Genomic DNA, 23641 nt, shown 5'->3' with positions numbered 1-23641 from the left:
AATTACGGGCGGTTGAAGCACGCCGAAAGAACACCGAAGAGCTGTGTAAGAAAAGCTTATCTGGAATAATTTCTATGACTTCAATAAGATGAAAAGTCCTACTGTCAGCTACAGAAAATGAACAAAGATTCCTTGGAGTAAATGTTCACCTTTCACCAAATGATTAGCAACTAAAACACAAGGTTCAAGCTAGTAACTGATCGCCTTTGGCTGGGTTTGCATATCCTGCTTACAACACCTGATCAATTTACACAAGGTTTATTCAGCCTTGTTGCATATCCTGCTAACAACACCTGATCAATTTTTGGAATCATGAACGCAGGCATTTAAGTCCTCGCAACAGGCTAAGATAAAATGTGGCTTGCTGATTTTTGTTTCAGGATATTCTGCAATTTGTCTCCTCCTTTAAGAACTGGTACAAGGAAAAGGAAAAACTGCCGTTATTCTCTGAGGAAGCTGCCTTCTTTCCAACAGACAGACTTCTGTGATCTTTAGGACATGCAAAGGTAGATATAAAGGCAGTCGAAAGACCTTGTGTATCTTATCAGCCATCGATTGGCTCAGCAAATCCACTGGTTGAATGCGCCATTTGCAAACCACCAAAGCCGATCTGCCGTCAGCATAGTTTTTCCTAGCCACCCTCAGCAAAACACCCAGTGCTTGGAGATTAAACGAAAAGGGTGGGGAGATAACGGGTTGCAACTCAAAAAACGACGTCATCGGTTAAGAACTCTAATTAAGGCCATAGAGGCCTAACCACTAGAGTGAAAAGCTCTCATTCAGCAAGCTGCAGGGCTATTAGTGGCTTTTAATTAACAATTAATAGCTTCCATGCCTTGGGTCCAGGTCGTGGCCTTTGCTGACAGATCGATTTATGAGCAGAAAGGGTTAACATGGACAAAAGTGCTGAGGGTGGGAGAAGGAGAAGAAATTACAGAAGAATCAAGGTCAAGTCAACTTGCCACAGCCAACTCAGTATTGCCAACTTGCTGCAGGACAATTCACCAGTGGACCAGAGTCACACTAATATATATATTAGTTGGGCCGAGAGGCAAATAAGGAGCTGTGATGTTCCTTCAATAATACACCAGGGTGATTGGACACAAAAATATGTAACCCTTCCCTGGTGCAGAGCTGAAGGGATTGGATACTGTAGCCTAGAGGAAAATTCTCTGCCTTACAAGGCGAAGGTTGCAGGTTCAAGTCCCAGTGGGTATGGCTAGCTGATGAGGCCAAAATAAGGCCTAAATAGATCTATCCCAGTCTCCCTTAATTTTCAAATTCAGCAAAAAAAAACCATGTAGTCATATAGAATCATTGAAGAAAATATGCCAAAGGAGGGATGAAATGAGGTGTGAACGACAAAAATTAAAAAATATTTTTAAAAATTATTTTAAATAATTAAATTGAATTGTCGAATTGTCCCACGGGCAGTTGTCCTGTGGCAAGTCGGCTGCATGGTGAGTTGGCCACAATGAATTGGCTGTGGTGAGTTGACTCTGGTGTGTTGGCCCATTCCGTTGTTACGGGCTTCTCCTCCAGTCTCCTGTAGTTTCCCAGGCTCTGGAAATTCAATGGAGGCTAGCTACTGATGGAGAGCAGGCTGATACAGGATCTTAGGGAGAGGCACTAATTGAAGACGGAGCTGGGTGCCGCGAATATGTTGACGCCAGTTAATCTAGTCCGAACAAGTTTCCTGATTGAATGGAAAGACGGAGAGTTTTGCACGTAGATCCTCTTAGCCCCCCTCCTTCCCCCCTCCATTTTACAGCTCTGCTGACTCATGGTGATGAAACACCACAGCTTCATGTCCAGCACAGCATGTAAAGCTTATCAGAAAAACAACATGGATTCCAAGTAGAACCCTACAAGAAAGGAAGGATACTAAAGAAAAATAGCCAATAGTGAAAAAAATAAAATAGAAAAATTTTAAGAAGCAACTCCTGATCTTCTTCAGCAATTATAAACACATTTACGTTGTGTCCCCTTTCTCTCTAAAGTTGCATCATAATTCTCTTCTTTCCATAAGCTTTCCTTTCTAATCTTCAACCCCATAAATCACAAGTTAATTTTTCTCTCTTTTTAAGCAAAACACAAAAATAAATGTAGTTTTTGATCTTTTTCTAATCCAGTGTTTCTCAGCCTCAGCAACAGCCTCTCATGCTGGCTGGGAAATTCTGGAAGTTGAAGTCCCCATCTTTTAATATTGCTGAGCTTAAGAAACATTGCTACAAGTATTTTTTGTCCTCAAAAACAACATGAATTCTGTTGGAATTTTAAAAGACAGAAATATTTTTGGGGGTAAGTGTCAACAGGGAAAATGGGGTAAATGAGAAGGTGGTCCTGGATGGACATTAGTGATAAGATGCTAGGACTTGTCTTAAAATAGAAAAAGTTTAATGGCAAGACAATCCAACTATGCAGTATTGATGGTGGCTAAGCTCAAATAAAATGCTATGATTTGTTGAGCAAATCACAATTGTACTAAGTCACAAACTATGGTTTGCAAATCACAGTGACTGAGTCTAAGCCTGAAGCACTACAAAACATATGATTTTACATGATGATAGTGATCATGGTTGGTATTCATTCAGCTGTGTCTGACTCTTGGGTGATTCTCTGGGCCAAATCTCTCCATGTCTTTTGACCTTGCACTACATTGAGTGTTTCCTATACTCTGACTGGTCACCATTTGATGGTGTCCATCCACTGCGGTCTTTGGCAGCCTGGTTTTCTTTTATCATTAACTCGTGCAAGCATAATTACCTTTTCAAGTTAATTCCTCTGCATGACATAGCTCCCAAAACCATTCTTTTCAAAATCTCAACCAACAAATGCTCTATTTTACACATTAGCCAAAAAAAATAAAATAAATCAAAACACAAAATACAAGCTGGGCAGATTATCTTGTAGATGACCCTCATTCTGTCAAGGACCTTGGAGTACTCATCTCATATGATCTAAATACCAGAGCTCAGTGTAATAGCATTGCCGAAAAAGCATTAAAAGTTGTTAATCTAATCTTGCGTAGCTTCTTCTCCAGTAATATTGAACAGCAAACTAAGGCATACAAAACATTTTCTAGAAAAATTCTCGAATACAGCTCATCTGTCTGAAACCCACACTACATATCAGACATTAATACAATTGAAAGAGTCCAGAAATATTTGACGAGAAGAGTCCTCCACTCCCCTGCTTATAACAGAATACCTTATGCCACCAGACTTGAAATTTTAGCCTTAGACAACTTAAAACTTCACTGTCTTTGGTCTGACCTAAACACAGTACATAAAATTATCTGCTACAATGTCCTACCTGTCAATGAATACTTCAGCTTCAACCACAACAATACACAAGCAAAAACTGGACTGCAGACAATACAACTTGTAACTGAGTTGTTAATGCCTGGAATGCACTACCTGACTCTGTGGTTTCTTCCCCAAACCCCAAAACTGGAACCTTAGATTGTCCTCTGTTGACTTCACCCCATTCCTAAGTGGTCTTTAAGGGGCATGCATAAGTACACCAGTGTACCTACTGACCAGCTGTGAAATATACTTACCTTCCTTACCATTTGGAACAGCACACTTTGTACGCATGTGTGCCACAATCGCACACGCTTTCTCACCCGAACCACCAGTGGCCACCGCTACCAATATGCCCAAACTGGGCCGAACCAGTAGCAGTTCGCCCTTGCTACCATCCATTTTCTAATGTTCCCTTTTGTTTGTATCCATTTTATGTATTCATACTTATTTTTATACTTATATCTGTTATTTAATACATGCTTGATAAATAAGCAATACAATACAATAAAGTGAGATGCAGACTTTGCACATGGTTTTAAATACAGGAAGTCCTCAACTTACAAGCAAGATGGGAATTTCCATTGCTGAGCAAGGCAGTTAGTAAATGACTTTGCACTCAATTTTACCTCTTTTCTCAGAGCTGTTAAATGAATCATGCAAATAAACACCACTATATTTGGGGTGAGGACCAGGCCTTTGAAGATTAAGGACAAATCTTAATTCCCCCATTGACTTTGCTTATTGGAAACCAACTGAGAAGATTGTAAATGGCGATCATGTGATCCTGAGACACTGCAACCCTTGTTAATACACGCTGGTCGCCAAGCACTCGAATTTTAATCACCTAATGTGGAGATGCTACAATAGCATTGTAGAATATCTTGTTAAAAATCACTTTTTTTGATGTTGTGACTTTGAACAGTTGGTAAACAAATGGTATTGTAAGCCGAGGCGTACCTGTAAACACACTTGCTGATAGCGACTCTCTAACTTCATAAATAGTTTGTCTATTGAGTCCTGAAGCTGAGATTCTTTTCTATGTTCAAACTAAGAGTCTCTTCTAAGATGGCAGTCCAAGAACATTTGCAGGATGTGGTTAGTCAAGTAGCTGGGTCCAATGGCCTCACTTATTTTTTTTTAAAAAAACACAGCTTGACTTATTTTTGAAAACATCCTGCAGACAACTATGAAGAGTTCCTTTCTATGTTCATCTAGAAGTCCTTTCAAAATAAATTTATCTTCCTGATTGGTAGTCATGGATATTTGTAGTGGGGACCAACAAGAGCACTGGAAACCCAACAACCAGCTGGTTGGCTCACATACATGCCTCGGAAACCCAACAACCAGCTGGCCTATGCATGTCCCCACAGAGAGGGCTCTGGGTGCCACCACTGGAGCGCATGGGATAGGTTCACCATCACGGATAAAGGCTAACATGGCAAATCAACTCAGCTGCATTTGGGGTGGGGAGCAGGCCTTTTAAAGATTAATAAACGGGCATGTTAGAAAACCTCTTTTCTTGTAGCAAGGTAGAGTAGCAAACACCTTGAACATTTCTTTCTATCTTTCACCAAGCAAAATCAGGAGAGTTTTATTTTGCTGCTGCTTCTCATTTTTTCCACTTTTTTTTAGGAATTAGCAATTCCACACCCCCCCACCCCCACCCGGAACTCCTTCCTTAATGGTCCATTATTCCTTCCCCATTCCTAAGCTACCTTCTTTCAGAAGAGTGTTAAGTTGTTGTTTTTCTTGAAAAAAAGTCTTTACATTGCTTTAACATCCTGATATGGCAGTTCAGTGTTGGCAAATACTTCAAAAGAAAAGGATTTAGGGGTAGTGATTTCTGACAGTCTCAAAATGGGTGAACAGTGCAGTCAGGCGGTAGGGAAAGCAAGTAGGATGCTTGGTTGCATAGCTAGAGGTATAACAAGCAGGAAGAGGGAGATTATGATCCCACTATATAGAATGCTGGTGAGACCACATTTGGAATACTGTGTTCAGTTCTGGAGACCTCACCTACAAAAAGATATTGACAAAATTGAACGGGTCCAAAGACGGGCTACAAGAATGGTGGAAGGTCTTAAGCATAAAACATATCAGGAAAGACTTAATGAACTCAATCTGTATAGTCTGGAGGACAGAAGGAAAAGGGGGGACATGATCGAAACATTTAAATATATTAAAGGGTTAAATAAGGTTCAGGAGGGAAGTGTTTTTAATAGGAAAGTGAACACAAGAACAAGGGGACACAATCTGAAGTTAGTTGGGGGAAAGATCAAAAGCAACATGAGAAAATATTATTTTACTGAAAGAGTAGTAGATCCTTGGAACAAACTTCCAGCAGATGTGGTAGATAAATCCACAGTAACTGAATTTAAACATGCCTGGGATAAACATATATCCATCCTAAGATAAAATACAGAAAATAGTATAAGGGCAGACTAGATGGACCATGGGGTCTTTTTCTGCCGTCAGACTTCTATGTTTCTATGTTTCTATACTAGACTTTCAATACTATGCTGGAAATGTATAGATTACAGTAGTCCTTGACTTATAACAGTTGATTTAGTGATTGTTCAAAGTTACAAGGGCAATGAAAAAAAGTCTAAGGACCATTTTTCATACGATTGTTGTGCTGTCCTCAATGGTCTCGAGATCAAAATCCAGATGGCTGGCAACTGATTCTTACTTTTGACAGTTGCCGTGTCCCGAGGCCATGTGATCACTTTTTGTGACCTTCTGACAAGTAAGACAATACATGAGCACATAACAGATACAAACGTGCCAGTGTGCCTTCCATCCCTGTCCAATTGTTTCCTCTTATCAGTACCCATCTTATGTACATTTATTTTATTGATTGATTGATTTTGTCCATTGCACAATGAGAGTTATATTGGATATACATATAGTAAATATATAATGAATTGTTCCCTCTTATCAGTATCCATCTTATGTACATAAACTATGTTATATCTATGTATACTGTATTACAAATAGATACTTGACAAAATAAATAAAGCAAAACAAACGTTAACGAGGAAGCTACATTCACTTAATTGTGTTACTAACTTAATCACAGTCATTTACTTAACAACTGTGGCCAAAAAGGTTGTAAAATGGGGCAAAACTCAGTGTCTCAATAATATAAAAGTTGGACTCAATTGTGGTCATGTTGAGAACTACCTGTATTAACAAAACAGACAAGTCTGAAAAACAGATGCTATTGCAGCTTGGTTTACCCACTGCAGTGTGTTGCGAATATCAAGCTTGTGTATTTGTTTCAAGATAGGACTCCTAGATTAATACAGTACATATTGTTGCCTAAATTGGTGCCCTACAAGGGAGTGGGACTGTAAATTCTTTGTTGTTTAGGGTGAAAGTTGTAGCTCCAGGCATGTGGAGTACTCCCGTTTAAAAATAGTACACCTGGAAATAAATAGATGGTCACCCTTAGACTACAGAAGGAAGACCCACTTTGAATGTTTCTGGATAAAACATGAAAACAAAACAAACCCTTTCAGTATTGTACCACATGTGTAAATGTAGATATTTTATTTTTAACACAAGAGAAGAAATACTGCACCAAGTATCTTTTATTAATTCATGTCTTTCTTTCTTGAAAGGGTACGGGGTCTCTTGCTTAAGTAAGGACCTAGGAGACCTCCAAGATCCCTTACAGCTCTATTCTAATTGATTGATTGATTGATATGTGAAAGACCTGTTCAACAATGCTTGGAAGGCTGCCAACCAAAATTCACAAGACCTTCTCCTCTAATGAGAAACATGCAAAAATCATTTGAGAATACGTTCATTAAGCAAAATTGATTTATATTCTTCATATATTTCCACAACCTTTTTGAAAAATGCCAAATTGATGTGTTTCAAAAAGGGATCCAGCTAGGTGGATCCCATCACATAACTCAAATTCTGTCCTTGTTTTTTCAAGAGGGGCAGGCAAGGTAGAGATCACAAGTCATCCTGTTGGCAAGGCGAAATCATTTTGCACTGGTCTATAGTCTTTGTGGGATTTCTAAGGTAGAAAGAGTATACAGTATAAGTCACTATGGTAGATAAAAAGGTCCCCTTCCTTATATGTCACCTGTTGAGACCTCGGTGGCCACCCAATTTTTGAAACAGCCTCCCATCTGAGATCGGAGGGATCAGTATCTGTTTCACCTTCTGCATAGTCCTGAAGACATGGCCCTCCCCTCAAACACTGGATTAACGTGGACTTTGAGCTGAGAGGCTGTTTGGTCTGGTGCCTGAGTTATTTCTCTTTTTAAGGATTGTTGCAAACAGCCTGGAATTATGCTATGAGATAGGCAACCACTTAAGCAAGCAAGCAAATAAATCCAACTAGTTAAACTTCTTTGGTTACTATAGGATTTTGTTTCTCAACTTCTAGTGGCCCTTCCTCTAATTACAAGAAAACTTCTAGTCCTCAAGATGCCTTAACTGTTGTTTTCATTTGCTCCCTGCACACAACTTATTCTATCCAGATGAGGAAAGTCCCAGGTCCAATCCAATCAATATAGAGCTGGAAGGGACCTTGGAAGTCTTTTACTCCAGCCCCCTGCTCAATCAGGAGACCCTGCTATACCATTTCATATAGGCAGTTGTCCAGTCTCTTCTCAAATCACTTGTGGTCTCTTCAGACCACAGCTGATTTAAGAAATCAGCCTCTTCTGATTCCTCTGATTGATTCAGAAATCAGTCTCTTCTGTCCAGTTTTGGACAACTTCTGAAGGCAAGCCGTTCCACTGGTTGATTGTTCTCACTGTTAGGAAGTTTCTCCTCAATTCTAGATTGCCTTCTCTTCTTGACTAGTTCTTATCCATTTGTCTCTTGTGTTGCTTTCTGGTGCTTTGGAAAACACACACACACACACACACACACACACACACACACACACACACACACACACACACCCCTAGCCAGCGGGAAGGAGACCGTATGCACGCTGTGTCACGTGAATGGAGAAGGGAGGGTGGTTAGGACTCCGAGGCTTTCTCCGCCCAGGCTCCGCCTTTGGCAAACCTTCGGCCTGAGTTGGCAAAGATCGAGCGGTCATCGGCGGCTGCGCACATCCTTCTGGATCGCTCGGGCGCTTTATAAAAGGGGCGCGAATCCCTTTGTTCCGCAGAGCTCGGTTCCTGCTTCAACAGTGCTTGAACGGAACTGGTTCCACCACCGCCTTTTCTACTCTTTTTTTTTCTCCCCATCCGCCTTGAATCGCCTCTTTCCACCTTCCCTGAGTTGAAAACAGACGAGGGAGCGACTCGCTGCTTGCCCACCTTCCGCCTCCAGCAGGATCTCCTTGGGCCGGACGCTTCTTCCTCTGCCCTCTTCCAATCCACCGCAGAAATGGACTCCCAGATCCGCCAGAACTACCACCGCGACTGCGAAGCTGCCATCAACCGCATGGTCAACATGGAGCTGTATGCCAGCTACGTCTACCTCTCCATGGTGGGTAAACGGGCAGGAGGCACGGGGCAGTTGGGTCCAATGGTTAGCCAAGAGCCCGAGTTGTAGTTCCCACGTTAGCACGCAAATGCAAAGCTGGGAGACTTTTTTAGATCAGTCCTCTTTCTAATTTGACCTACTTCACAAGGTGGTGGTTGTGGAAAACTAGGAAGAGAAGTGCATTAGAATAGCGTGAATACACTAGATACACGGGGAGGCAAAGTTGGCTCTTTTATGACTTGTGGACCTCAACTCTCAGAATTCCTGAGCCAGTCATGCTAGCTTAGAAACTCTGGGAGTTGAAGTCCATATGTCATAGAACCACCAACTTTGTTATTCTTGGACTAGAATAAAACTTTGTTATTCTTGGATTAGAATAAAACTTTGTTATTCTTAGATTACAATAAAACTTTGTTATTCTTGGACTAGAATCCTTGGACTAGAATAACAAAGTTGGAAGGGAACTTGGAGGTCTTCTAGTCTAACCCCCTGCTCAGGCAGGAAACCCTATATCAAATATTAGGTATGTTTGGCACTTAGTTATAAAAATGAAGGGCGATCTAGGGCAGCCTACCTCGGCACCCCCCTATCCTCAGCCTAGCCCAGATGGGGAAGAGTTTATCCCTTTCCCCATCTGGAAGTGTGTGCCAGGCTGATAAAGAGAGGTGTAGTCACAGCTGCACCATGGGAGATTAGTGCAGTAATCCGTTTTCTTGGCTAAGTAGCCTAAGGAGGCTTTCTTTTGCTGGGCAACTTGTTCTCTAGGGAAATTATGAGAGAATTGTTAATTGTAATTGACTTTGTACACGTGTGTGCAAAGGAAGGCACAACCAGCCTCCTTACTCCCATCTATACTTTCAGATCAGGCGCTATCTCTCAACCTTGCCAATTTTAATATGTGTGGACTTCCAGCTCACACAATTTTGCAGACAACAGTGAAGTCAACACATCTTTAAAATTGCCACGGTTGTAGGCCAGTCTTTTTCAATCTTTTAACAATTAAGATCTGGGGGATGAGAAATTCTGGGAGCCTGAAGTCTATTATATTTTAAAAGTTGAGAAACACTGATCTAGACCCACAGCATACAAACTATGCTGCTTGCAACCCCTGGAATTCTGTGAGAATCTATTGGTTCAACACGACAGTTTATAATAATAAAATGATAAGATCTTTATTCCTTCGTTTCATTTAACTTTTGAGAAATGTTCTTGCGGTATGTCAAGTTTGAAGAACATTTGTTTATTTACACAAGGGGTTGGCAACCTTAAACACTCAGCCACAAAGGCGCTAACTGGAAGCCCACCATCACCATTCAATTCTGGATCTCCTAGTGTGGCATCCTTTTTCTTCTACCCCTCCTAATAGAAAGCCTTATCAAAGCCACATGTGGCTCCAGAGCCACGGATTGCTGAGCCCTGCTTTGGGCCATCTCCACGCTGATTGGGGAATTCTGCGAGTTCAACACCACTCATCTTAACATTGCCAAGTTTGAAAAACATTGGTGTAAGACTGTAGACTGCTACTTTTCTTTCTTGTTCCAGTCTTGCTGTCTTCTCATTTGTCCTATGAGCCTTTGTAGGGATCTACACTAGAAATATAGAGATAAGCTCATTGGAGCACAAAGACAGATTTCTGTTTCTTTTTGCAGGCTTCGTATTTTGACCGGGACGATGTGGCTTTTGCGAACGTCTCCAGCTTCTTTCGATCTCAATCACATGAGGAGCGAGAACATGCTGACAAGTTGTTGAAATTTCAGAGCCAGCGTGGCGGACGGGTCCTCCTACAAGATATCAAGGTATAATAAGTGTGGCCCAAACTTTTGTTTCTGTAAGAAATGTTGAGAAAGTAATATTTTTTAATCTGGATGCCCTCTACATGTTTTAGGCCAGAGGTCTTCAAGCTTGGCAACTTGGCAACTTTAAGACTTGGGGACTTCAACTCCCAGAATTCTCCACCCAGCTATGATCTGGGAGTTGAAGTCCACAAGTCTTAAAGTTGCCAAGTTTGAAGACTTCTGTTTTAGGCCTAAAAATCCTATTACTCGATAACCAGTGGTGGGGGAATATCGGGGCAAATTTAGGCTTGGAAGAATGTCCCAAAAATGGCAACTCTGTCCAAATGCTGAGAGATTAGAGGGAAATGCTTCAAAAAGATTCCATCTTAATTAACTCATCAGAAATATGACTGACAATTTCCTCTTTTATTTTTCAAACATCTGCACAGTTAGTCCTTGATTTACGATCACAATTTCTGTTGTTGAGCAAGACAGTTCTGAAAGAGAATATTACCCCATTTCATGACTTTTTTTTGCCACAGTTGTTAAGTGAATCACTGCAGTTGTTAATTAAGTAACAAGGTTGTTAAATGAAGCTGGCTTTCCCATTGACTGCTTGTCAGAAAGGTTGCAAAAACTGATCACATGATCCTGAGACCCTGCATCTGGATTTTGATCATGTGACTGTAGGGATACTGCAATGGTCATGTTTGAAAAACAGTCAAAAGTCACTTTTTTCGATGCCATTATAACTTCAAATGAACTGTTGTAAGTTGAGGACTACTTGAATTTACCCCAAGTTAACATTAAATATCCCTTTCTGAATTTAGTATCATTTCTGATTTGCTTGGTCTTCCAGCTATTTTAAAGCTATGGGCTTTCTTTAGTGTGGCTCTGCTCAGTTTGATGGAAATTCTAGTTGCAGCAGATGTGAGGAGCGTTATGGGATGCCTATAACAAGATTGGCAGGCTCCCCCTGGGTTTATATATCACACTGAGCCATTATGGCTGCATTCATACAATGCAATCATCCTTGACTAACTTAACTGTGGAGACTCAGTAACTATGGATATCCACAATGCAAGGGACCTACAAGGATGCAGATCCTTAAAAAAACATGGCTTTGTGCCAAAGTTTACTTTTATTTTATTTGTTTATTATTTCTGGTAAGGGAATGTGTGTTAATCCTGTTTGCACACGTTCCTTTGTTGTTTTTAAGTTGCTGTACTTATGTAATCTTCCCAGAATCATCAGGCAGTCAAACAGACTTCTAAATTTAAAAAAAAAAACATTTGACCATAAATTATGCTCTTTGGATTTGATCAGGTCATGCATTCATGTGCATTTGGTAGTCCTACAAACTCGGCCGTTGTTGGGGCTGGCTTAGTATTATTTATTTGTGTCCCCCTTTTATTATTTTTGCAAATAACTCAAGGTGGCGAGCATAGGCAACACAATTGCTTCCTCCTAGTTTGCCCACTACAACAAGCTTGTGATGTGTGTGGAGCTGAGAAAAAGTGACTGGACCAAAGCCGCCCAGCTGGCTTTCTTGGCTAAAACAGGATTTGAACTCACAACTTCTCAGTTTCTAGCCTCGTGCCTTAGTCAATAGACCAAACTAGGCATTGTTGTCTATGAACTATACAACTTTGGTGTGTGAACTCTAGCCTAGCCTAATAGGTGAATAGCAGCCCTTTGCCAGCCCCCTCAATTAGCCTTGCCAAAGCTGTTATTGTGGGATCAATAATTTAGCCACAAGATCTAAATAAGGTGCTTTCTTTCCACAGAAGCCCGAGAAAGATTCTTGGGGGAGCATCCAGAATGCCATGGAGGCAGCACTCCAGCTCGAGAAGAGCGTCAATCAAGCACTTCTGGAATTGCATCGTTTGGGGAGCGACCAGGGAGACCCACATGTGAGTTTTAAGATTGGGGATATGATCAGGATTCTAGCCCCTCACCACCAAATTCCCCGCCAAGTGCTCAGGTCAACAGCCCATAAGTAAGATTCCTTTGCATACACAAAAAAGTTGACTCAAATGCTATTTTACTTACCGTAATGCAAGGGAAAAATAGAAGAGCCACTATTTATTAATTGGATTTCTATGCCACCCCTCTCCGAGGACTCGGGGTGACTCACAACATATAATAAACAGTGTACAATTACCTTAAATCCAATTAATTAATTAAAATCTAAAACCCCAAAAAGCATTTAAAAAACAATCATTCCATTGACTCCACGTCTCTCAACAAATTCAGTGGCCAGGGCCAAGATCTAATCAGCCCAAGCCTGGAGACATAAATGAGTCTTAAGACTCTTACAAAAGGCGAGGAGAATGAGGGCAGTGCGAATCTCTGGAGGGAACTGGTGGCCGGGGCCACCACAAAGAAGGCTCTCCCCCAGGCCCCGCCAAATGACATTGTCTAGTTGACGGGACCTGGGGAAGGCTGACTCTGTGGGACCTGACTGGTCGCTGGGATTCATGCGGCAGAAGGCAGTCTCGGAGGTGCTATAATGTAGCTGTGTGATGGCCGTGGAGATAAGAGAGCAAATTATCAGTATAACCCCATTCTGTGATTTAATGGATGATCCAGAAAGTGTCTTCAGAGCATTAAATCTGAGACTTGGAACCGGTGCAATTTGAGCCCTGTGCTAGAATATCAGGTACTTTTTTTTTTAGAATTAAATGTTCAAAGTTAATGAACGATGTGTAGTTAGAATGACGATGACCCTAGAGCAGGGTTTTCCAACCATGGCAACTTTTAAAAAGTAGGTGGACTTCAGCTTCCAGAATTCCCCAGCCAAGCATAGCGAAATCTGGGAACTGAAGTCCATGTATCTTAAAGTTGCCAAGGTTGAAAAACCCTAAATCAGTGAACCTTTTTTTCCTCGGGTGCCGAAAGAGTGTGTGTACATTCATGAATGCCCATAGCCATAATTCAATGCCTAGGGAAGGAGAAAACAGCTTCCCCACCCCCTCTGGAGGCCCTATGGAGGCCACAAATGGCCTGTTTCCCAACTTCTGGTGAGCTCAGTAGGCTGTGTTTTGCCTTCCCCAGGCCCCAAAGGCTTCCCTGGAGCCAGGGAGGGTAAAAACGCCTTCCCCCATCCCCCAGAGGCTCTCTAGAAGCCAAAAACACAGAGCCTCTGTGTGAGCCAAAAATCAGCTGGCTGGCACACACATGCATGTTGGAGCTGATCTAGAGCAACAGCTCGCGTGCTAACTGATATGGCTCCATGTGCCACCTGTGCCACCCCTGCCACAGATTCGCCATCACTGCCCTAAATACTGAGACCGCAAGCAATGTATAACTATTGTCTTGTCTTTCTTTCCAGCTGTGTGACTTCTTGGAATCTCATTACCTCGATGAACAAGTCAAAGCTATCAAAGTCCTGGGCGACTACGTCACCAACCTCAAGCGCTTGGGTACATCCCAGGGAGGGCTTGGAGATTATCTCTTTGACAAGCACACCCTCGGAGACAGCAGCAGCAGCTGATTCCACCTCCTCCCCAATTCCTGGGAGTCACTTCCCATGAACCCACAAAAAAAAAAAAAACCAGCCCACATCCATCACTTTTGCTGTGCCCCAGTCAAGGAGGGCTCCTACCTGCCGTCTCTCAGTTGGCATGCTTCCAATAAACAAGGGTTCATCCGTTTTACTTCTCTGTGTGTGTGTTTTCTTGTACATAGAAAGTTGGCTGGGTGATTATGGGCCAGTCACGCTCTTAGCCCAAGCTATCTCAGGAGACTATAATGGTGGGGGGAAAGAAAGAAGGGACATTAAGTTTATTTGCCAACTTGACTAACTTATAAACAGAGGAGGGCTGCTAAGGTGGAATGGTGATGTGTCCTCACCCCTGTGGCTCTGAGTGGTAGCGGAATCCAGGACAATTCTGCTACTGCACCTGGGCAGGTAGCAGAATCGCGCGTGGAGACGCAGGTGCATCAAAGGTAGCAGCCCACCTCTGCTTATAAAGTAAATAAAAGCAAGGCTAAAAAAATCTAATAAATAAAATAGATAAACTAGGTAAATAAATTAAATAGAATAGATAAATGGAAATGTTTTTCTTTAGATGAGTTTCATGAAGGTTGGTTTCCAGAAATAATGAAGTTCTGTTGCTTGAGTTAAAATGTGGCTTGTAACTGACCTTTAAAAGGAAAGAGGAACTTTTTAATATGGTGGGCAGGTGCTTTGTTTCTGGACTATATTACACAGAGAACTTTTTCTCCCTGGCTGCCGATACAGCCCTAGGTTGCAATGATTTCTTGTCTCCTAGGCCACAGGTCTGAAACCTTGGCAACTTTAAGCCTGGAGGACTTCAACTCCAAAAATGTTCCAGCCAGCTGGGAGTTGAAATCCTTCAGGTTTAAAGTTGCAAAGATTGGAGAGCCCTGTTCTATACAAGGGGATGTGTTTGTATCGGAGCTTAATTTATATTGCAGCTCTTAGGCTTCAAATCCATTCTATTTTCTAATTCTTTGGGCTAAACTATAAATCCATAATGTGTGCCTTTGCACTGGATCATATACTTTAGTGGAAGTAAGAAGGAAAACACGTGTACTAAACTGCAGGTATAATAATAATAATAATAATAATAATAATAATAATAATAATAATAATAATAATAATATAATAATATCAACAACAATTTATTAGATTTATATGCCGCCTCTCCCCGAGGACTTGGAGCAGCTCACAACAACAATACATAATGTACAAATCTAATGATAAAAGACAATTTAAAACCTTTATTATAAAAAAACAATCACACAACCTAACAAACCATACATAAAAAAACATAATAGCTAAGGGGTGTATCAGTAGGCAGGTATAATGCTGCCTACAGCATTCCCAATACTATTCAAATGCTCATACCATAAACCTCTTAATATTTCCTTTCCTGAAACAATTCTTAACATGACTGGCAAATTAAGACAAATTTTAATCCACATTGTGCAAAGCAAATGCTTGAAACCTGCTCCGGACAATACCATCACAATAGATATATAGCCCAGATATAAAGCTAGATCCTATGAACCAATATGCAGAAAAACTAAGCAAATTAAATGAGGTGGGAGAGCTCAAACTTCTCAAGCTATTTTGCTCTGTGACTCCTTCAATCGCTCCTCCCATTCCATTACAGAATACAGAAACTGCTAGGGCAGCTTGCATGCCTTTGCGACGAAAACCATCCACCCATTTTCTGTACATTTGAACTGAAGTTTAGATTTCAACTGAATGGGACAGATTTAATAATTGGTCCAAGCAAAGGGCTTCTTTATCATCTCTGTTGGACTTTAATATGCTCTTGACTGTAATTTTAATTACTGAAATATTGTACTTGATCGATAACAAAAAGGAACAAATACCATCGCTAGTTCGTGTTAAGATTTTATTATAAATGAAAACAAACTTCAAGGATTTATGGTATGATACATGTACGAGGGTCTCCCAGAAAGTGTTCAATAAATATTGAAGGAAAAAAAATGTGGTGCATTATTTTCTGGGTGACCCCATATGTTATGGTAATTTAAGAAGGAAAAAATAAATGTAGCCCTGATTGAAGTTTATGAAATGCTGAACTGTATGGAAGACAATGTTCTCTTATCAGATCTTGGGCTGATTGGCAGTAAGTGTAGGATCAAAAGCATCTTCAAACAATGCACAAGTAATTTATCCAACTGTTACCTTTCATATCCAACATTACCTTTCACAATTATACAAGGCCTTAAACTACTGTAGGAGAAATGAAGAATGATCATACTATTGGTTAATAGTCTGATTGTCACATCCGCAGACAGAAGAAATGTAAGTGAATACCACAAATCGAAGACAAATTGCAAGGGAGACTATTATTTAATGCCTGAATTTTCAAAGAGGTTCTTATTATGAGGGGCCCTGCTACCATTTCAGAAGACAAAGGAAGTAGATCTAGGTAACATTTGAGGAACTGAGATACTGCATGTTGCTCATTCATGAGGTCTACATAGGCTTTCTGTTAGAAAAAAGAATACTGGACGGTTTTCATATTCTGCTTTTGCTGCTCCAGATAAAGCCGGCTGCAGCCAGAGATAGTATGCTAGACTAGAGATGTGGGTATGAAGCCCAGCCTTGTGGGTTAGTTCTCTTCTTATTTTCCAGCAAAAGCACAAACAGTTTCACACCCAAAGGTGCTTTTTTTTCAGGAGGCAATTGGACTTTCCTGTTTTTTCTTTCGAAGATGTTTCACTTCTCATCTAATAAGCTTCTTCAGCTCTGACAGGATGGTGGGGAATGGAAGGATTTATATTCCTTGCAGACAGCTGGTTATTTGCATCCTTTAGAGCAGTGTTTCCCAACCTTGGCAACTTGAAGTCCAGATATCTCCAAGTTGCCAAGGTTGGGAAACACTGCTTTAGAGCAGTGCACAAACCCATCATACCCCAAATGCGCATGTGCCCCGCACTGTGTATGTGCACATGCAAACCCACCACTGTGTATGTGTCCCACCCCCCAAGAGGTGCTCCTCTTACTGTTCTTATTGACCTGTTCTCTCTCGAGACAAGGGAGCAGCCATTCCCAAGACTGGGCGTTCGGAGCTTCGGCGCTGCTGAGATAGTGGGCAGAGAACTGGGAAATGGTGCTCTCAGCCGGGAGGTGTCCCGGCAAGGCCGCGCATTCGGAGCTTCCCCAGACAAGCAGCAGATGAGGGCAGGGAGATGGTAGTGAGCTACCTGGGCAGATGACCCCGTGGACTCCTCCCCACTGGAAGCCACCGTTCCCCAGAGAAGGACCCGGAGAAGGCCAGCCCTGTGGCCCTTATTGGCCATTGAGAGGTATGAGGCCGAAGGTTAGATAATGTCATTGACACAGTGGGTTTGAGTTTGCGCAAACTCCGGCAGACATTCTTTGGTCCATGGGGTTATAAAGAGTCAGACATTGCACGGAGTTGGACATGATTCAGCAACTGAAGAACCACAAAATTCACTCCTGAACTCTGGAAATGAAATGAAACTTTTGTTTCATTTGCTGAATCAAATGCCACTTTGGAGTCATTGCTCCCTAATTCCACAGCTAGGTTGCAAAATGGCTACTAACCGAACTGAATTTCAAATAATAAATGCTATTTTTAGAAGTCTTCTTATACTCGGGGGAAGAAAAGAGAAATACGATGTAGTTAGCACCCAAATTATATAATTGACTGGCCACTACCAGAGTGGCCCACTGAATCTAACCAGTAGGAATCCTCCCCTGGGTAATGTGTGAAAAACAGTCATAAGCCATTTTTTCCCATTCCCATTGTAACTTTAAATGGTCACTAAAAGAATGGTTGAAAGTCGGAAATTCCTTGAGATTGCTTGAGCTTTGGGACTGTCTGAAGCAGTATTTTTCAACCTTGGCAACTTTAATAAGAAAGATATTTAGGCTTCTTGGAGAGTTCTGCTAGGGAATTGTGGGAGTTGAACTCCACATATTTTAAAGCTCACAGAGTTCAGGAACCAGACCCATCCTCGAATACAGCTCATCTGTTTGGAACCCATACCGCATCTCAGACATTAAATCCCTTTAAAATGTCCAAAGATACTTCACCAGAAGAGCCCTTCACTCCTCCACTTGAAACAGAATACCCTACGAGACTAGACTTTCAATCCTGGGCCTAGAAAGCCTAGAACTAAAATGCCTTAAACAAGATCTAAGTATTGCCCACAAGATCATATGCTGCAATGTCCTGCCTGTCGGCGACTACTTCAGCTTCAACCACAACAACACAAGAGCACACAACAGATTTAAACTAAATATTAACCCCTCCAAACTTGACTGTAAAAAATATGACTTCAGTAACCGAGCTGTCGAAGAATGGAACTCATTACCGGACTCCATAGTGTCATCCCCAAACCCCCAACACTTTACCCTTAGATTATCTACAGTTGACCTATCCAAATTCCTAAGAGGTCAGTAAGAGGCGAGTACAAGTGCACTAGAGTGCCTTCCATCCCCTGTCCTATTGCTCTCCTATATCTCCTATACCTTTCTTCTATTCCTATATCTCTTCTTCTATTCTTTCATTGATATGTTCTATTACTATATCTTCTTTTCTATTCTTTCTTAAATATATTTTACTATGAATATCTCCTCTTTAACCTTCATCATGTATTTTACTATGTGTATATATATATATATACCCAATAAAACCCTCATTGTGTATTGGACAAAATAAATAAATAAATAAACACTGGCCTAAAGATTGTGGAAGTCGATGCCAAACCTGGTTCACAGTTATCAAATAGTAGGACTAGCCCAAAATATTCCCCACTTTGTTTGAAAGATCAGATGTGCTCATCTTACCCATCCCACCTGCATAATCTGATCAGCTAGTGGTTGGTTCATCATTGGTGACTACATCATATTTAGTGCAGAATAGGCCTTAGGATATGTCTGTAAGCATGTCTGAGCATTTTACAGTGGGAATCCCCAGACCATTGTTCTTCAAGACAGGGACAATCAGAGAAGCGGTAAGAGGAATCAATAGAGCCTTCTAGAGTAGAGTAGAAAGTAGAGAAGAAAAGAGAAGAGAAGAGAAAATAGAGTAGAGTAGAGTAGAATAGGGTAGGATAGAGTAGAGTAGAGTAGAGTAGAGTAGAGTAGAGTAGAGTAGAGTAGAGTAGTGTAGAGTAGAGTAGAATAGAATAGAATAGAATAGAATAGAATAGAATAGAATAACAGAGTTGGAAGGGACTTTGGAGGTCTTCTAGTCCAATTCCCTGCTCAAGCAGAAAACTCTACACCAATGATGGCGAACCTTTTTTTCCTTGGGTGCCAAAAGAGCATGGGCGTGCACCATTGTACATGCGCGAGTGCCCACACTCATAATTCAATGGCCAGGGAGGGTGAAAACAACTTCCCCCGCCCCCTGGAGGCCCTCCTGTTTCCCAAATTCTGGTGGGCCCAGTAGGCTCATGTTTCACCTTCCCCAGACTCCAAAAGCTTCCCTGGAGCCTGAGGAGGGTAAAAACGTCCTTCCCCATCTCCCCGGAGCTCTCTGGGAGCCAAAATGCCCTCCCAGAGCCTCTGTGTGAGCCAAAATTCAGCTGGCCGGCACACACATCCATGTTGGTGCTGAACTAGGGCAACGGCTCACGCTCCAGATGCCACCTGTGGAACCCATGCCATACGTTCACCATCACTGCCCTACACTATTTCAGACAAATGGTTGTCCAATCTCTTTAAAAACTTCCAGTGTCGAAGCACCCACAACTTTTGGGATGCTAGTCCTTCCACGGAATAATTGTTCCAATTGTAGGAAATTTCTCATCATTATTATTATTATTATTATTATTATTATTATTATTATTAATTAGATTTGTATGCCGCCCCTCTCCGTAGATTCTAGGTTGCTTTTATTCTATATTAGTTTCCATCCATTGCTTCTTGTCCTGCCTTCAGGTGTTTTGGAGAATAAGTTGACCCTCCCTCTTCTTTGTGGCAACCCCTGAAATATTAGAACACTACTGTCTTATCACCCCCTAGTTCCCAACTCACTGGACCTAGAGATGCATTCCACTATGCAGGACAGAGGACTCCTATATTTCAGGGCTTTTAAGGAGTTGGTAACTGAAAAGAGCCCCCTAGCAAAAATAAAGTTTTTGTCTTCACCCCACTTGAATCCTGAAAAAAAAATCTTCTAATTAAAAAACCCCCAGGTAAGATGTGATGTGGGAAAGAAATTGCCTCTAACCCTTACATGTCACTAACCTTCAGAGCTAGACAACACTGAATCTAAAGGAACAAAAATTGTAGAGTCAAATGACAGGTGGTTATTCCTAAATAGCAAAACACTCGTTCAACTGTGTCCTCAAAAACAGACTCGTGAAAAGTCTCCGCACAAACATTGCCCTTTAGACAAGTTGGGCTACTGTTGATAGCAAATTCTACCTTGCGTGTCAAGAGGTGTGTCGGTGATAAAAACCCTCAAATTACTATTCTTACGCAATATATCAAGCTTATCTCCTTGGACTTTATCAGCCTGGGAACAATACATGTATTATATTGTCGCCTAAACCAATTACAAAGCCTTCCCTCCCATTTCTCTTCTCCTTCACCTAGTTTTTTATGTTTCCACCTGTCTTGTAAAGGAACATGTGAACTCACGGCCACTGTTTTTTTAGTTTGCTTTATCAAGGAAATTCATGGAATTTAAGAAGAGCAAAAGGAAAATATATTTGCCAATATACAGTACTTCTGACAGTCTTTCTAGAGTCTGAGATAGAAACTTACTCAACTCTATAAACAAAAAAACACCCCTCCATTAAACTATATTCGTAAAACTACTGCATATTCTTTGAGTGTTTGCAAGTGTAATTGCACAAATCAGTACAGGTTGTTGTCGACTTCACAACAGTTCCTTTAATGACAGGTCAAAGTTACAGCAGCCCTGAAAGAAGTGAATTATGACCATTTTTCACACCATTCTTGACCATTGCAGCATCTCTATGGCCATATGATGGACCAAAAATGAAGAAAAAAATTGCACTTTTTCCATCCCTCTGATAAGCAAAGTCAATGGGGAAGCCAGATTTACTTTAACAGCTGTGTCACTAACTTAACAAGTGCGGTGATTCACTTAACAACTGTGGCAAGAAGGGTTGTAAAATGGGTCCAAATTCACTTAACACATGCCTTGCTTAGCAACAGAAATTTGGGTCTCGATTTTGATTGTAAGTTGAGAACTGCCTGTAATCTATTTGCATGGTTATAATAACAGTAAATTTGCAGCACAAATACCTTTCTAATGTGTTATAAACTTGTGATGGTGAATCTATGGCACACCATATCGGTGGGCACATGAGCTCAGGTCTGGCATGTATGCTTACTCTGGCCAGCTGATTTTTGGGCCACTGGAATTGGGAAACAGTCTATTTCCAGCCTCTAGATAGGGTGGGGATGGCCATTTTTGCCTTCTCCAGGCTCCTAGAAAGGCTCTAGAGCTTGGGGAGAGCAAAACCACAGGCCTTCTCAATGGACTAGAGGTTGGCAAAAGAGCCATTTTCTGCCTCCGAAGGGCCTCCGGGATGGGGAAAGAGGCCGTTTTTGCCCTTCCTAGGTGCTTAAAAAAGGCTCTGAAGTCTTGAAAGAGCAAAAAACAGTTGTGCCATCTCATGCTGGGAGAGGGGCATGCACACATGCATGAGGGGTGCATGGAATTATAAGTGTGAGCACTTATAATAATCTTGTGACTATACTGTAGTAAGAACTGTGTGTTCAAATGATGGTTTATGTATTTTTTTCAGAGTTCTCGGAGAGGGGTGGCATACAAATCTAATAAATTATATTATTATTATTATTATTATTATTATTATTATTATTATTATTATTATTATTATAAAGCTGGAAAAGCAAGCTTATAGAATTGTATATTTATTGAGATGCATTGACTGATTTAATTGTGAATGACTAGGACTGTTTTTGGACTAAGATATTTGCCAAAGTAAATAATATTTTATACAATTAATGTATCTGCTTTGTATCACTGAATTATTACTTGTATCTCTGGGCTATCAGCTGGATATCTGCAAGACCTCCATATTTCCTCTATGTATGCATATCTTTGACCATTCAGAGATAACTCGACACACTCCTTAACAAGTGAACCACTTTTTTCACTGTTATAGAGCATTATGCATCTGGAACAGAACAGTCATAGAAGATTGGATTTGATATTTACTGATCCTCGTGTTATTATATAATTGCAGAATCAATATATGTGGTGAATATTAACTATCTAGGTATTCTTTTATTACAGGTGTCATTGCTCAAAATTTCCATTAGTTATGAAATACGTCATATAAAAAGAGTCCTTGGCCAAGGTTAAACATTCTAAAAAGAAATCCAATTTCCAGGATACTTTATATCTACAAGCATTAAAAAAAAATAATGCACTGCTATAAAAAATTCCATGAGTTTTTCCTATTCCAAAGTTATCTTTGAAAAAGATGCAGTTTTCTGCTGAAGAAGGGGACTTTTGTCAATTGTGAATTATACCATTATGCAAATGTTGTGGCTAGTACCAAATTTTGCTTCATATAAATCATTCTTTCAAAGAATTTACATTTTAATGTTCAACATGAAAGATAGTAAGAAAAAAGAGTTACACACACACACACACACACACACACACACACACATAATATAGGTAGCCCTTTTATTTGTTTAGCAACAATTCATAGTTAGAATGAAGCAGAAAAAACTTATGGCAGATTCTTACCTACTATGATCAATACAGCATGATCAAAATTTGGGTGCTTTGGCAACAGATGTATTTACAATTGGACTGTTTATGGTTATGTGATCGCAACATTTCTAGCTGGTTTTCAACAAGCAAAATCAAAGGGTTGGGGGGAGAAATTGGATTTATTTAACACCCATAGTGATTCATTTTACAACCATGGCAAAAAAGGATGTAAAATCAAACACAGCTCACTTACGATAACTATTGCCTTTATTAGCAATGGAATTGTTGGTCCCAATCGTGATCATAGTTTCAAGACTACCTGTGTTAATAGCAATAGCACTTATATACTGTTTCACAGTGCTTTTACAGCCTTCTCAAAGTGGTTTATGGAGTCAGCATATTGTCCCCAACAATCTGGGTCCTCATTTTACCCATCTTGGAAGGCTGGAAGGCTGGTGAGATTTGAATTGGTGAACTATACAGACAGCAGAAGTAGCCTGCAGTGCTGTATTCTAACCACTGCATTCTGCAACTCTTAATATTTTTATATTGCTTTGTTGAGAAGAAATCATACAAATAGTAAGACTTTTTAAACTTTGAAACCATAATGGCTAGCAAGGCTTGAGTGACCTTGATTTGTCTTACAATACTATAAGCTAAGTAGGATTTGGCCTGATGAGTACTTGAATAAAGATTCTGTCTCAATTTTGATTGATTGATTGATTGATTGATTGATTGATTCATTCATCCATCCATCCATTCATCCATCCATCCATCCATCCATTCATTATGCCATCCACCTCTCTTATAAAATGAGTCCAGGTGGTTTACAGATTTTAAAAAGATAAATAGAAAAGTAATTAAAATATTACAACTATTCAAAGAA

The 23641-nt window shown here is 40.7% G+C and overlaps 1 protein-coding gene across 1 annotated transcript; it reads left to right on the top strand.

Moving 5' to 3' along the window:
- Window positions 1–8281: 8281 nt before the first annotated feature.
- On the top strand, window positions 8282–14205 carry LOC139153642 (ferritin, higher subunit-like). The gene is made up of 4 exons (XM_070727843.1): window positions 8282–8774; window positions 10421–10567; window positions 12334–12459; window positions 13881–14205. The coding sequence occupies exons 1-4, from the start codon at window positions 8673–8675 to the stop codon at window positions 14040–14042; spliced, it is 537 nt and encodes a 178-aa protein (XP_070583944.1). The 5' UTR covers window positions 8282–8672; the 3' UTR covers window positions 14043–14205.
- Window positions 14206–23641: the final 9436 nt, after the last annotated feature.

Source organism: Erythrolamprus reginae, chromosome Z (assembly GCF_031021105.1).
Source record: "Erythrolamprus reginae isolate rEryReg1 chromosome Z, rEryReg1.hap1, whole genome shotgun sequence".
NCBI classification, from domain to species: domain Eukaryota; kingdom Metazoa; phylum Chordata; class Lepidosauria; order Squamata; family Dipsadidae; genus Erythrolamprus; species Erythrolamprus reginae.
Note: the sequence above shows the minus strand (reverse complement) of the source record. Positions and strands in the feature narration are given on the sequence as shown.

Bases quoted from the DNA above. Each gene is read 5' to 3' on its own strand.
- LOC139153642 (XM_070727843.1), top strand. From the start codon at position 8,673: ATGGACTCCCAGATCCGCCAGAACTACCACCGCGACTGCGAAGCTGCC. The intron at 8,775-10,420 runs GTGGGTAAACGG...TTCTTTTTGCAG, and splicing joins GCTACGTCTACCTCTCCATG to GCTTCGTATTTTGACCGGGA. The intron at 10,568-12,333 runs GTATAATAAGTG...TTCTTTCCACAG, and splicing joins TCCTCCTACAAGATATCAAG to AAGCCCGAGAAAGATTCTTG.